General features: G+C 40.2%; 1 protein-coding gene across 1 annotated transcript; it reads right to left on the reverse strand.

Moving 5' to 3' along the window:
- Positions 1 to 312: 312 nt before the first annotated feature.
- On the reverse strand, positions 313 to 14,790 carry LOC131573908 (small ribosomal subunit protein mS35-like). The gene is made up of 8 exons (XM_058828277.1): positions 14,558 to 14,790; positions 13,055 to 13,098; positions 12,032 to 12,199; positions 11,578 to 11,638; positions 10,443 to 10,582; positions 9,916 to 10,025; positions 9,392 to 9,461; positions 313 to 766 (listed from the first exon to the last, which is right to left on the reverse strand). Exons 1-8 carry the CDS (start codon positions 14,760 to 14,762, stop codon positions 494 to 496), a joined length of 1,071 nt encoding a protein of 356 aa, XP_058684260.1. The 5' UTR covers positions 14,763 to 14,790; the 3' UTR covers positions 313 to 493.
- Between the last annotated feature and the right edge of the window lie 1,810 nt (positions 14,791 to 16,600).

The raw sequence follows: 16,600 nt of genomic DNA on the forward strand, positions 1-16,600 counted from the left end.
TTGTTTGCCCTCACAATAACAACTGAAAACCTCAACTGTTCAGAGTGCTTCAACAACTCTTCAAATCAGACCACTTAAGCAACATTATCCTAACTTTTAGGGAAAAATCTGAATGGCATTTGAAAAGCATTTAGAGCTGTTAATTTTCAGACTTCTAATTAATGGAACTGGAAGCCTAAGTAATTTCATTAGTTTTGATATTGTTGCTCTAGGTTAAAGGCCCAAAAAGTGTGAGAATCAGAATATGATTAAGCAGTGGACTGAACCAGGATCTCCCATGCTAACAAAACACAGAATAAAACATTCCAGTTACCAGTATGAATCCAAACACACTTTATTCAATGGAAAAGATTAATGGACAGGAATTAACTCATTGTCAAGTTTCATTTTTTTGCTTCAGGTTCTGAATAATTATACATCCATATCATTAAGACATACTAATACAGTAGTTGAACATCTCTGTAATGATTAGGTATACCTGCAGACTCTGCTCTCATGCTTGTATATTCAACAATTTCTTCACCGATTCCTTGTACTGAGACATATTACTTTCTGTTTCGCCGTTGTTTTTAAGTGCAATGACTGAGTTTCTGTAATTCTTAACCACTTCAGATGCCAGCAGCTCCTCCTTAGTGACATTACTGACATTCTCTGAGGCTTTTATTTGAAGCAGTGTGTCCAAGGCATTTTTCTGAGAGTGACTGTTTTCCCAGATATACTCTTCCATGTCTTCCTCAGACTTCTCGCTCTCCCACTTCTCAGTTTTCTGAAAGAAAATACACAACCTGAAAAACTACCCAAGACTGAAACAAAGCAACAATAATTTGAAGAAATTGATCTCTCAGAGCAATTCCTTTCAAAAACGGCATTCATGGTGGAAGATATTTCCTCCTGTAGAGTCCAAGGCTTGTAACTCAAGCATATATGAGCAGGATGAGCTCCTTTCTCCTACTCATCAGGTTCTTTATGTATCTGGCAGATACAACTGGGTGAGTCAGAGTGGGAGGAAAAGCTTATGGCCTATACATAATAACTAAAAACCTTGCAAAAGTAGTAATTTTAAAGAACCCTCAACACTGCAGTTCTGGAAGCAGCCACCCAGCTCATATCTCCCTAGCACAGGGTTCTGCTCTGGCTACACTGGCTGGTGGAGGGAAAGTGAGACAGTGCCTAATGAGTGACCAGCGATGTGACTCACGAAGAAAAGCACCACCACCAAATCCATTTCTTCTTCCTGCAAAATAAATTGCTCAATAGACTCTCTCTCCACAAGGTGCTGATATTTACTTAATTAGATGGGATCACAAGCTGGGCACTGACAGAAGACACCATCCAAACGCCTGCAAATACACTTGTTCTGTATTAATTGTCTTTCAACATTTCTCCAGGCCTTGAAAGAATCTCTAAGGAATATTTCAAACGTAACCTGCTATTTTTTTATTGTATTTTGATAAATACAGATGCTTCAGTGATATATTTGCATTTTTATATATTGCAGGCTGTATGTTTGAGTATTTACAATTATTTAGTACTTTACTGATGTAACCAGTATGTCGTATCTTTATATTACCTCACCTTTGTAAGAATCACAATTTGAAATACTTTGGGTTTAGTTTTACTATTCATGTTTTTCTTACAATTGTTATAAAATCATGTATAAATAAAACTTGCATTTCTCTGGAAATACATTCAAAGAAACCTTATAGTAAAGCCTCTACATCATACAGATTTTGTTTTTTTTAAAATCACGTGCAAAAAAGGGCTCTTCAGTAAATTTTTAGCCGTGCTATGCATAACCAAAAACACCTCTCGCAAGTCGGGGAGGAGGGTTTTTTTGTTGTTGTTTGGTTGATGGTTTTTTTTTTGTTGTTGTTGTTGTATTTCTCTTTTCTGTGAAGGAGGTACAGTGGAGTGTGTGTTAGTACTGTATTTCATTTGTTTATTTAAAGGTTATTCTTTCCACTAAGAATCAAGGCTGCTGCAGTCAAACCACAGTATTAATAACCTTTAATTAAGCTCCAATAGTTTTTTTCACCCTGCAACTCTTGTGTGGCTGGATTCCTCTATCTGAATTTAAAACACTTTCCCAACTGCTGTGTCCTGCACCTGGTAAATGGCATCTCTTGTCTTTTGAGTCTGAGTCTAAATCAGAAGCAGCAATTCACACTGCTCAAAGGTTCATATGACTACATTAAACCCTGGACACAATTAAACCACAGGAGTAAAAGGATCTCATTCATTTTCTGGAGGGGAAAAACAGGAACAAAGGGACATCCTGTAGCCCTGTTCTGCTGAAACATTAATGGAATAAGTGGGCACAGTGAAGTGTTCCTTGTCTGTTTGACAAACCCTGCAATCTAGGGTGTAGATTTAGAGTTTTAAATTAACAGCATCATCCTACTTTACACATCCCTTGGTTATCTGCGGAGTGGCTATCCAAGACATTTTTTCCCCTGAACTACAACAGAATTTTCAAGCCAAAGCCTCTCTCACAGGGATAGGGTTTCTCATGAGTAAAGGAATATGGGTATCACTCCTGGCCACTCCCTGGACCAAATTCATATCTGAAGTTCAAACAAAAGATCTCTGTGAGGCTTTTAAACACCTCTAAGTCATAGCAGAGACTACAAGGACTAATGACAGTATCACATTTATCTCTTCAGGAAAATCCTTCTCTGCACACAGCAACTTACAGGATTTTGGAGATGCACGCTGATGAACAGATTAAAATTTACCTATCTCTTGTGAGCAATACAAAGCAAGATTTTAAAGCAACTGTTGAGTATTTCTTTCTAGGAATCTTCCCAACAAAATGATGCCAACACGGATTTTAAAATAGAGTCTGACTGTGTGATGGGAGGTGAGGGTGAAGGCAGAAAGGGATTTGACAGGAGGAGAGATTTCCAAATCCATTAGTTTTTGCAAACTAACTGTATCCAGTGAAACTTAGATACTTTTCAACAAGAATTACTGCAAGGGAAAAGTGACTGCAGAATTATATAAACAACTGGAAATGTATTCTAGGTAGACAAGCACCATGGACTCTGAACAGTGGAAATGTTACGTATGTTACAGACTGAGTTTAAAGTGTTATGGATAAAACTAATAAGAACAATTAAATAAAGTTCAAAAATTAGGTCTTTATCACTCAAATTTCATTAGTTGAATTATTTTTGTCCCCTACAGATTTAGCATGTTAGTGAACACTACAATCTTAAAAATGAGAATAAAACTGTGGAATCAGTGTGGAGAAGTAGAATCCAGGCGTGATATTGTGTAATATTTTCCTAGAACCCCCACTTTGCGAACCAGGTTGAAAATAAGAATTCACTAAAAATGGATTCCTCGTTCTATCACACAAAGACAGAATCTCAGTATTATCCAGCTTGGCTAAAGATGTGCTTGGCTGATACTTTCAACCTTTTCCTCTTAAAAGACTTAAAATTGGAATCAAAAAAACCCAAACCAAAACAACAGAAAACAATTTTCCATATAAAGTCAAAGATCTAAACCTATGACTAAAGAGGCAGAGAAAGACTATTTTTTCACTTCCTAATGCAAATATAAAGAATTATTTTTTGAATGTTATAAACATATTAAGGATTTCTTTCTAAGCAAATATTTTATGCTACAGTTTAAGCCAGTACATTGGGAGATTTACAAGCCTATACAGTGCTTATCTGAATTCTGAAAGTACGAATGCTAAAATAGACTTTGGACAGTGAAGTCACCTTTTACATGTGAGCCATTAATAAAAAGCTTCACTTTATATGGTACCTTAGAGAAGAAAGGAAAGAATTTGGGATCTCTTAAGCAGGTATTTCACCATCAATGTGCTCAAGATTTCTTCTGCCTGTTCAACTCGCAGTTTTGCTGCTGCAGTGATACAGAGGCTTAAAATTGTCAGTTACCCCATCTTCCTTTTGGGAAAAACATTTTAACTTAAATTTCTCTAGTGGCACATAGAAATGTTGAGGGCAACTGAAAACATGACTCATGTTGGTTAATTTTCTTTTCAACAGTTTGAACAGTTAAGTATTTAATGCTGTTCAGCAAAAATCAGGTATTTTAAAAGGATTATTTTTGAGGGGAAGGAAAGTTCCTTAAATGGCATGTTAAATTTCAAAGTCTGTATCGCCTGTAATAAATACACTTTGTATTGCATTGAAATAAAAGATGCTCTATGTGGTACAATGATCTTAGATTTTCAGCTAATAAATGACAGCTATGCTAACATTTTCCAAATTACTGGGAGCCTTCACTCTTAAGTGCTTATCTTTTTGGATATAATACACCTTTAATCTGCACTATTTAATTAGCAACTTAGAGATATCAATAGGAGTTTGCAGAAAGTCAAAACCTATTTGTATCATATGAGGTTGGATACAGAAATTGTAATTACTTGTTGATGTGCAGTAAGTTAAAATCCATTGCTCTGAATAAGCAGAACTCTATTTTCTAGGACACAGCAATGGAACAGGACTGGTAGGACTTCTAGACGGTCAAGAGAAAACCAAGACTAAAGGAGGACTAAAGTTCCAGTGAGGTACAAATGTGTAACAAAAAAGGATAACAAGCAGAAAAACAAAACAGAACTCTGCCCCAAAAACAAATACTGCATAAGAGATGCTCTCATAATTAATGATGTGCTCATAATTAATGATGCTCTCAAGTTTACTCTCTGGCTCTGTAACTAACTTAGGAAAGTTACCATCAGCCTCTTTCAAAACTAAGGACAACATCTAATTTCTCTAGGCTAGAGTGGCTGCATGCGTTTTCTGGAAAATCCAGGTTTCTGAAAGGGTCTTTTGTAAGGTAAATACCTTAATAAATATAAAAATAATTTTTTTTAAAAAATCTACCTCAGTTTGCCTTTTGAAGGTTGACCAAATAAGATTTTGATCTCATCAAGAGAGATCAGTGATATTAAAAATCCAAGTCTGTTGATTTTCTGTTCACTTTTTTTATGAATGTCTATGCCCCACGAGACTTCATTTCACTCCAACACAGACTGAAAACTGAACAGCTGCAAAAACTGTATTTATGCATCAATGAGGAGCCTTGTTTCTCCAGCAACAAGAAACATGGAGATTAAACACAAGGTATTGCAAGGAGCTTACTATAGTCAGAAATATTACAAAGACAATTCCTAATTCAGCCTTTTGCTGGAATGCTCATCCTTTTTGGTTCCAAGAAGTACAAAAAAAAGGTGTAACCTTCTACTAAAATATGTATTTCCTGTCAAAAGAGCTCCTTCCTTTGATTTTAAATGTTTAAATTCAGAGAAAATTTATGAAATTTAACACCTACTGTAAAGCCACTTTACCTTTTCTGGTTCCCATTACTGATGAAGATTCTCTCAGCTGTCTGATTCTGGTGAGCATGCAATGGAATTAATTGTTCAAAACAAAGGACATATTCCAACATTTAGACCATCCTCACTTCAGCCTCAGTCTGCATTACTTAAACCCCTTAAACAACACTGAGAGAGAAGCCTGTTCTAGGTAGGGAGAGTACAATTACACCACCTGTCATTGTTCTAAGATACCCAAGTCAGAACCTTTACCCTGAACATTTTCAGTGATACAAAAACATGCCCAGGGAGCTTCAGCAAGATTTGAGTACCTTCTCCAACTCCCACTGCAACTCTACAACCCCCATGTCATAACATCCGAGTGTTCCTAACATGAACTTTTAAATCCTAAGTAGCCAGAGATCTGCATATGTTTCAACAGTGGACTCATATCCTTTCACATATTTTAGGCTGAATTACATGGTAAACTCCCACTATGGAACTGCAAAATTCTGCTGTTACCAAGTATTACTGGCACAACCTGAAACAGTAAAAATTACGTTTATTTGGAATGACTTAAATAGCTTAAAATGACTGTAGTTGAAAAAGAATTAAGATGAAGCCTGAAGAAAAGCTATGTGATGGATTTGAGTGTTATCACCAGTGCTCATATAAAAATACTCATTCAGCATGCAGACACAGACACTGCATACCACTAGTGCGTTACCATTGAAAGCTCCAAAAAGAAATGCAAAAGTAGTTCCCTTGACATTCAATCAAGCTGTACAGCTGCAGGGTTGAAGGATAAATTTTAGTTAAGCCTCCACTGCCATGCTATCTGCCCATTCATATTTTTTTCCTTCCCTCACCTTTCTTTTTCTTACTCTAAGAAGTAGTGGAGAACGGAAAATCCAGGACAACTTTTTAGTAATTGTTGTAGTTGATAGCTTGAAATGTATCTTTTCCCATCTTTTAGCTGTGATTTCCCCCCCCCCCCCCAGCTTCTCTTTCTCCTAACTGTACCTGGCATCAAGTTACCATGGTTACTGAAGTTTCTCTCCTCAGCCCCACGGCGAGAGGCCGGATAGAGTAAAGAGAGGACCCTGCTGGCATTTCCAGCTGCTTGAAGTTTCTTTAGCCCAGGAGAGCACGGGGTTGGGAGAAGAGAGACCCTTCTTTCCAACACGGAAGTTTGTAACTCTGTTTTTCCTGTCCCAGAATGCCTCTGAGCTATGGAAGCTGAGAGGGCATGCTTACCTTCCCTTTCTTTCCCCCTGTGTTGCCAGGAAACCAAGCCCCCCCTCTCTCCCCCTCTGCCCCTCTGTGGAGAATAGTCCTACACCTTTGTGGGCAATTGTCTGTTATTTCTTATCTTGGTGTGTGTAACCTTGATTTGTAGAAAGCTTGTAAGATGTACTAACTGAGAAAAATAATTGGTTCTTTCTCTGATGTTCCCTCCCTCCAAGAAACCCTGTTAAAAGAGACCCCCCAGACCCCAAATCCTTGGTCTCTCGTCCTTTGGATTCCCCTTCACAGAAATAAACTGTGGAATGCAAACCAGAGAGAGAGTCCCCCCCGATTTCTTTACTCACTCTATAGACTTGAATTCTTGAAGAAAATCAGTGAACCCCACAAACATATGCTGGCTCGAAACTCGAGTGAAGAGAAACCTCAACACTGAGCTAGCCGGGCCACACTCGAGAAGATCGAGTCAGTAATCTTTCAAGATCCCAGCTTTGCAAGGCTAAATCAAGATCCTTCTCTCTCCCATATCTTGTGTATGTTGAAATACCATGTGGAATTAGAGCAATAAAAATTTAATTACTCTAAACGTTTTTCCTTACTGGAAAATTGACTTCCTGTTGCATTTGCTTCTCATTCCTGCTTTCAACTCCCAAAAGAAGTGATCTTTTGAGTGATGAACTATTAATCCAAACTGTGTGGATTACCATCCACGATCCTTTCAACCACTAGAGGGCAGCAAACCCTCTTTGAAAAGCACCTGTACCATACGATGACTTCGAGGTTTAGAGTGATGTTACAGCACTCAAGCAGCAATCATACAGAGGCAGCAAAAATACAACTGGTTAAGATGCTGATTAATAATCTATCTAATATATCTCACTCTTTCACTGATTAATTTGATCTAGGCACAATCCTGGGGGATAATCTGAAAGGAATCACAGAAAAAGTCCAAAGAAGAGAAATGTAATTCTTAATAGTTCAGGCAATCAGCCATCTAATTAATATATTCTGAAAGCTAATAAAACAGCAATATTTGATTAATAACAAGACAACTAGTAAACAGGAAGCAAAACATCTCCAAGTATTTTAGAATGAGAAAACAAAACATTCTTAGGTTGTGAAGATTTTAAAGACTGTTTTAAAATAACTGAACTCGTGGATCTGATATTGCATTCTTAACTTCTTTTATTCGTAATGAAAGGATGATGCATCACTGGCAACAAAAACATAATTACACATGAAATTCCATTTCCTGATGTATATCTGCATATAACTTTTTCCTCCTATACATGCTTCCAATCGACAAAATACAGTTATTAATGTAAATCACAGGAGTTCTGCCACATTTAAAGTGGTCATGGGCAAAGTTTTGAGGCTTGAGGGCAGAAGTTACATGCATCCAGCTTTCCTTCACTCAGCAAGAACGGAACACTGCCCTCATCTTTTGATTCAACTCCAGCAGCCACATGTATCAGCAGTGTGGCACTACTCTGCTGGGAAATCATCAAATCCTACAATTAGTTCTGCAAACGGCACTGATATTACTGCCTAAAGGGAAGGCCAGGCCCTGTCCATTCTCCTCCAATATTAAAGTTTATGTAAATGGAAATAAACCACAGACTGCTTACTCATGATTTACAAAATGGATCCAAACTATCTTTCATCAAGTTATTAAAAGGCATTATCCCTGATCAGGGGCAAAAAAAAACATGCCACAAAAAAAAACATGTCACACAAAATAAAAACCCATGTCTCAGGAAACCATTAATTTTTCATGGGAATCAAAGACAATTACAACTGATTGATGAACTCATCAAATATTAATGTGGAGGAAAGGTAATAAAAGTGCAAGAGACTTGTGCATATTCAATACACACTGAATACTCCCATATCAATATTGCACAGCCCTGTCTGCCAGCACTAATTAAAGCTGGAGCCCAGCACATCCGTGGTGTTTGTCTGAAATTATTAAAGCGAGTGCTGTCTAGCTCTCTTGTCATTGCTTAATACTGGAAACTACTCTGCCATTAATTTAAGATTTGTAATGCAAATTGAAATGTTATCTTTCCCCACTGATTTACTTTGATGCAATAATGATCTACAATTACAAAATTATCCTTTAAGGTGACTGCCACTGAAAGGGAAATACAGCTCATCCTCCTCAGGATATTCTGAACATCAGCACTGCAGTGATCAAATTCAAGAAAATTCATAAAATTGCTAAATACAGACATTTCCTACTCTAGAACAACTGAAAACAATAAGTTTGAGTTCAGCAGTAGATAAGGTACAACTTCTGTAAGAGTGACATATGGAGATCATGAAGGCTTTGTCTGTCTCAAACGATGTGATAGTGACATGGGACGCTTGAACAAAGTTCAGTCATCCAAAACATTACTATGGATTTCCAACAACGACAATTTCAGTTCAGACTGCTCACTTGTTTTCTGTAAAAAATGCTTGTACAATTGTTGAAGGGCACCAACACAACCACAAAAATACAGGAGACAAGTGTGAAGAATTCCCTGGGAAAGGAACATCTGTAGTCAGAAGGTGGGAAGGCTGCCCCTTTTCTGAGCAAGAGGGAGCTCAGAAAAGCAGTCAGCTTGAGACAAGATTGTGAGAGATCATTTAAGAAGCAGAACACTTCCAAATGACAGCCATGGTTTACTGCAGCCCAGTAAGAGTCCAAGAAAAGACATATTCTAATTAATAGACAGGAGTTTGGAATTCTGCAAGATGTTCTCTTGGTTGAATTTGAAGAAAAGTGAGTTGGAAGAGAACAGAATTTTAAGGTCATTTACTTTAAAATATGAGAGAGCACATCAAGAGAGTCCATGTACAACTGCTTACCCAGGATTCGTGGTACAGAACTGTGAGCAGGTGCATGCCATAATCATAGTTCTGTCTTCTCAAGGGACACCTGCAAATACAGAAACAATTTTTGAACAAAAGGTTAAAACCGACCATTAAATTTTCTACTGTGTAAAGGAGGGAAGCTTAGGAAATGAGTGGTTGATTCCTGTGTTATTTCTCAATTGCACACAACCAAGAATAACATTGTAATGGGGGCATGAGTAATAAGAACAGAGAAGAATGGCAGCTGCAAGTCAGCAGGAAAATATACAATACCCAAGAACTTACAAATCTTCTGGAGACTTCTTTGCCCCCTGTGCCAAAGTGGAATCCATAATACATTGTCTGAACTCTTTTAAAACCTGTTTTTCACAGTTAATAACAGGAGTAATGTTAATTAAGTCCTATTTTAGTCCTAAAATATAATAATTCACCAAGACAAAAACTGGTATTACTAGAAGACACCCAGCCCTTTCTCTGCTGTAGGCATTGCTACAATATTTTTCCTTCTGACAGCTCACCTATCTGTTGTAATTGTGAGTACATCTGTTTCCCGACAGTACCGCTCTCCCACGAGCTTAATGAGCTTCTTCTTTGCATGGTCATCCAAATTCAGGTTCGAAAGTTTAACCTTCAAGAAAAGGAGAAAACAACTTTAATTCCTTGGAAAATCCAAACTCTGAACTCAGAAGTACTTGAGACAGGCACATTTTCTATCAAGGAGAGCTATTCAGGATGCATTTGCAGAATTTCTTCGGATTGTATCATGTTGGAAATCTTAACACAGGGCAAGAATGTGGGTATTCAAACAATATACATCTGCATAATAAACATCCCCACAATGCTCTACAAGCCCCAAGGCCAGTCAATATGAATGGACAGATTTGGTCAGGAACACACAGATGTACTCATTTGTGTGTGATTTTGAATTCCCTCCATTTACCTCATTTCCTTACAGTAGATCACACTTGTATGTTTGGAAAACAAAGCAAAGTATTTAGGGGTTTGAAACAAAGGCTGTTTACTTATTTACTTAACTACTACTTACTCTTAAGGTCACCACTCTTGCTTTGGGATTCCGAATAGAAATCCCTGAAGAAACATAATCTACTGTTTCAATTTCAATGGGAAAATGCTGTTCACATTTCTCATCACTGTCCAGAGCACTTGGCCACTCAGTGCAGAAATCTGTACAATAAAGAAAAAATGCTCTGAGTAATATCTGTCTGTTTGGGTTTTGGCTGGGTTTTTTTTGTTTGTTTGTTTTTTGTTTTTTTTTTCTTTCAAATGTATTGCAATATATGTTTTTAAAAGTACTAGTCCTAGAAACCATTCATTTAGGTATCAGCAGTGTTTCTGCTAGACTTGCTCCAGTGTTGCCACATCCCTCTTTGTACTGGATTCCCCAAAATAGGATACAGTACTGCAGAAGCAGTCTCACAGCAGCCAAACAGTATCATAGAATGGTTTGGGTTGGAAGTGACCCTCCTGCTATGGGGATTTTTTTATGAGATACAGTTGCTCAAAGTCCTGTCCAGCCTAAGCTTGAACACTTCCAGGATGGGGTATCCACACCTTCTCTGGGCAAGCTCTTCCACTGTCTCACCACCCTCATCACAAAAAAGGCTTCCTTTGCCTGAGCTCCTCATCAGGTTTCTCTTACAGGCTTGCTGTGTGGAAGGCTGCTCCTGGTCTCCAGTAGATCCTACATCTCTCCAGCAGACCCCGCTTTCACAGAGGGTTTAACATTAACAGCTTTTTGGTCATTAAATGCAGCCCATAAGGGCTACTGATTGAAGCCTGGTTCAATCACAGAGTTCTCTGAGAACTGAGTCACATTCATCACTCACCTTCAGTAAACCACTGAACTATCAACTCATCAGTTCAAGCAAGTTCTCATGGAAAAGTAACATTTCAGTCTTACTGTTGTGCTAACAGTCTCCTGAGACTTATCTGCTACCTCCTGGATGACTTTTGGCAGCAGCAGGAAAGCAGACAGTATCAGCCACAGCCAGCTAAAAAACCAGCTCCGCAAGTGTACCATGTCTCACCTCCATCACACACAGTTACATCCTGCTGTCTGAAAACTTCCAGGGATGGTTTAAAAAGAAAAAAACAACAAACAAAACAAACAAAAAAAAAAAAAAAAAGAAAAACCTCAAACCCCCCCCCACCCCCCTCACCTTTAAGAGCTGCACAGTGCTTCTTAATTGCAGGAGGAGTAAGATGCAAAAAATTGGGAATCTGAAACAGACACATTAACAGTTACCAAAATAATAGCTTTTTGTCTGATCAGAAGTAAGTGGGCATTACTGAAATCTGATTACACTTCTCACATTTGCTAAAGCAGTGTAGCAAGCTTTAAGGAAATGTTCATATGAGCAGACTCTTCTCAAGTCTGATTTAGGGAAAGACTTAACTCTGTGACAAAAGTCACTAGCATGATCATCCTAAAAAGTCTCCTGATATCATTCACTTTTTAATTAACTTTACATTTGTTACCACTTAGAAATACAAGAGGATTATGTGACTTAATAACAAAAAACAGTCTCCAAGACAAATATTCAAATCAAAGCAGTGCAGCCTTAGTGAACAGTGACTTTAAAAGTGATCCCCCAGCCATGGCATGTGTCTTACCTTGATAAGTTCTAGGTTGCCTTCTTTTGGTGGAGGCACGCCTCTTTTCACTGGGTAACCCATTCGGATTGGGAGAGGCACAGAGGCAGGTCTGAAGGCAGCTGCTGTTGGATAAACACTGCTCCAGTCCTGATCCACAGCCATCCTCTCCGTCCTGGGAGGTGCAGCCTAATCAAGGGTAAAGGGGACAGGTGGGACAGGAGATACACGGGATGTAAGACAAGACAGGATCAACACACCAAACAGTGATTTCAGGAATCAATTACCACAGCTGGACATTTCAAGACACCTTTTCAGCAAAAGTTAGTGCTGATATGTAGAGGAATTTTTAGCAGAGAGCCTCTCCCATATCAGTTGCCTGGCCTTTCCCAATCTTCTACTGTATTTGATGCCAGAGATGCTTAGGAAGAAGAACTTGCCATCATCCTGCCTTAAGATAAATCAGGAGGGGGAATCAAACCAGCACAGAATTGCAAACTCTGTTTCCTAAAGGGCATGAATGTTTGGTGGGGAACAAGACAATGACTTTTAAAAATCTGTAATTCTGTAGGTGTGGAACAGCTCGTAATAAATAATGCTGAAATTTCTTGCCATAGAAATTTCAGTGTAGGGACAATGTATCAGCATATTGCAGAAACAGCTTATACACTCCAAAAAATGACCATCATTTTAGTTAAATGCTCTTAGAAAAAGAAAAGCTTTATGCCAGAAATCTTTATACCACAAACCCTGTAAACTCAGGCTGAAAACAACATTGACATGTCTGGGTTACTGGAAATGCAACTTTAAGTTACTTTTCAGACCTGCGCTACATGGTGTCAATGCAAATTAACCATCAGCTTAGTGCTATATATTTGATTTTTGATAACACAGACTGAAAAAGTTACAGAAGCCAGGTGATGGCACGCCAGTCCCAAGGGATTGTTTCACCAGGATTTGACTGCAGAAAGGGCTCCTGAGTAAACTGATACAACACAGAACTTAGAAAATTTTCCCAAACACTTGAACTAACTGTAAATTTACCGATCTTACAAACTGTGGTGTCCTGCCTCTTCTCCTTACTGAACCTGAAAGATGGAAAAACAAAAGAGGTGAACAAAAACAATTTAAAAAGAAATTATTCTGTAGTTTAGGGAGCAAAAAATACAGCATAATTCTGTACATTTTTTTGTCTTTGTGACAGTATCTAGTAATATTCTCCAATCTTTACATGGAAGAAGGGGAAGACGAGATACTCAAAACTGCAGATTACTAATTATTTAAAAAAATAAAATAAAAAAGAATTTGGAGGACAAGAATGAAGGACATTTTTGCCGTCATTCCTATGCTCCCTTTCCTCTTTCCCACACAGCAGTCACAAATCACTCTCCATCAGCAGCACAAGATGGATAAACTTATGAGTTCCTACTCCCAAAAGGAGAGTGCCATGGCTCCATCCTTTCCTTGTGACAGCACAGCTTCACACGGTCTTCTGTGCCACTCTCCAGCACATGAGCTGCATGAACGTTTTGTATATTGGATTGTTTCTCTTCTTAAACTGGGGGTGGGGAATACCTTGATCCCGCTCACTGGGCATTCCCAGAGAAGGTGTAAGGAAGTGAAAGCATTTAATCAGTTTCAGGCCTGGGCTTTTCCTGGCCCTACTTTATAGCTCACTGATTTCACCTGGAGCTGTGGTGAGGGATCCCTAGGAATGAATGAAATCACCAAATACCACTGGACTTTCAAACTAAACACTGATCTTTGCATGCCGGTCTGTCCCCATTTTTTCCTTCTCCCCAAACTCTAAAACATTCCAAACCCCACTGTCCAAACAACACCACCAGAATAATGTGGCCTCAGACATTCAAAGATGAGCCTGACGGCATTTATTTTCAAGTTTTTGGTTTGAGTTCAGAGATTTCATTGATTGCACATATTTAGCAAAAAGCGATGACTGAGATTTAAGAAGGGATGTTTGGATTCTTTTATTTCCTTCGTAAGTCTTACAACCCTACCCCATAAAAACTTGTGGATTTCGCATGTTGTTTTCCTAATCTGAAAACTTTATGAACCCTTTTCTCTTCATCACTTTCTTGCTATTAAAATCTCAAACCGAACGGTACATCCATTCAGGGCTTTCCAACAGATAATATTCAGTATTCCTTTATCCCTCGACCTACCTTTTCCGTGGTGCTTTTACATACAGCCACATGTCACAACAATCTTACAACCGGTTACAAACATCTGTAATTTCAGGTCAGGACACCTTTAGCTACAGCAGCGTCACCGGAGATCACTCTGTTGCGCTTTCAGCGACCCGGCGTGCTCCAGATGCCCACCGGGAAAAGGCCGGGAAAACCCTGACCCATCACTCCCACTGGCAGAGGCCAGGCACGACACCAAAGGCTTCCCCGGAGTACACACAGCAATGAAATTCCCCTTGGGAATAACCTAACACAGGCACCGCTCCGCTGCAGCCCTGCCTGCCGTGCGTCCCGCCATGCCGGCGGTGCAGCCCGACCGCCTCGGGCACCCCGTGCTCACCTTCCCGAGGCTGCGGCCCTTCCCTGCCGCTCACCGCGGCCGCCGACGAAGAAGCGGCGCGTCCCCAGCGAGGCGTGCCCAGGGCTCCGCCGGCGGCCCGGGACAGCACAGCCTGGGACAGCGCAACCGGGAACGGCAGAGCCCAGGACAGCACAGCCCCGTAGCCCAGCCCGGCCCGGCAGCACCACCCAGCACGCGCCGCCATCCCGGCCCCGCCGCGCTCCTCCCGCGGCCCCGCCCGGCACGACGGCGGCCGGCTCGGGCCCGGCCGCGCACGGGCGAACGCGGCAGCGCCGCCCTGATGGAGCCCCGCAGGGCCCGTTCTGCCCCAGGGAGAAGCCGCAGGCGTCCCGGGGTCTGTTCCTGAGCGCTGCTGTAGAGCCCTGGACTGGGCAATATCCGGTGTTCGAAACGTGTCCTGTTCTTGCACAGACACACCAACAACCCCACCCTGCGCATCCCTGAGAGCGCTGTCCCAACGCTCCTGGAGCTCTGGCAGCCGTGGCCGTGACCATTCCTGGGGGCCTGTTCAGTGCCCGACAGCCGCTGGTGGAAGAACCTTTCCCTGATGTCCAGGCTAAACCTCCTCTGACACAACTTCAGGCCATTCCCCAAGTCCTGTTCCTGGTCCCAGAGAACCGAGATCGGAAGTACCCCTCTGCTTCCCCTCATGAGGAAGTAGCAGGCGACCATGAGGGGCCCCTCGAGTCTCCTCCAAGTCAAGTTTTTCCCCCTCCCAAGTAAAAATACAAACTCTCCCCCCAGTCTCCGCCAATTTATTTTTGGAGGATTTACTTTTTCCCCCCAGAACTGAAGGGAAGGAGGACTGGTGAAAACAGCCATACAATACAGTTCAGAACAGGAGATCGAGAGAGTAAATGAAGAAAAGTTTAAGTCAGTGGAGCTGTAAATTGAAACAGGATAACCAGTAGAATTTGCTAGGATAAGACATAGTGTCTCTCACTGTGGATACCTCTTCCCACAAGATCCTTCAATCCCTTTTTTTTTTTTTTTTTTTGTTGTTGCAAAACAAATTTAATTCTGCTGGGCTACATCTGAGACACACTCTAAAAACCTCATCTGAATGACAATGACTGTGACTTTTCTAGCAAATACACTGCAAAAGGTACTCAAGGTTTTGATTCATATTTCATAGTGAAAGAGCTTCAAATTAAAAGCAATCTAAGTAACTGCCTGGAAAGTCCTGTATTAAAGATATGGCTACTGCTCAGAGCTGGGGCTTTAGAACTCACTAAGAATTAAGTGAAATACCAACAGGCACATTGAGAGTTTCCTCTGGAACAGAGCATGGAACCTCCTTTCCACAGGAAAGCTCCTTTCAGCTCTCCTAAAGTTTTAGCCACAAAATAAATCTTGATAGGGAAACAAAACTATTGGTAGCAGAGGTGGTCCCAGTAAACTGCCCAGATTTCCAAGTCTGGATAAAAAAATATGCACAATTTAATCCCTGTTGTATTTATTTTGTGTAAAATATACCAGTATATCATCCTGAAGGACAGGAAATGTAAGAGGATAAAAAAAATCTAAGAAAATCATGTAAACAGAAAAGACTATGCGATTTGTTTATACCTAGAAAATCAAAACATTGACAAAAATCTTTTGGAATCGGAGCAAGGAGAATTGAATGCCTCTGAATGTTTTTCCTTACTGGAAAATCGACTTCTTTCTCCATTTACTTCTCTTTCCTGCTTTCAATGGGACTTTTCAGTGATAAACTAGTAATTGAATTTTCCTCCCTGCTGCAACACAACCAGCCCAGGCTCCAACATCTTGTCTCAATGGCCACATTCCACAGGAGGCATTCATATTTAGTAATATTTTACAAGATTTTACATTCCCATATATTCACCACCTGCTGGTTTTAATCAGAGGAGTTCCACTGGCTGAGCTGTCTGAGTCGATGACCTCTTTGCTCTGCCCATAACACCATGGCCAGCCCTGATCTGCAAATGTCAGTGTTACTGCCTCCAAGACCCCAGGAATTTCAAGGCTCTTTTACAGCAAAAGTTAGTGCTGGTTTGT

Source organism: Poecile atricapillus, chromosome Z, assembly GCF_030490865.1.
Source record: "Poecile atricapillus isolate bPoeAtr1 chromosome Z, bPoeAtr1.hap1, whole genome shotgun sequence".
In the NCBI taxonomy this organism is placed as follows: domain Eukaryota; kingdom Metazoa; phylum Chordata; class Aves; order Passeriformes; family Paridae; genus Poecile; species Poecile atricapillus.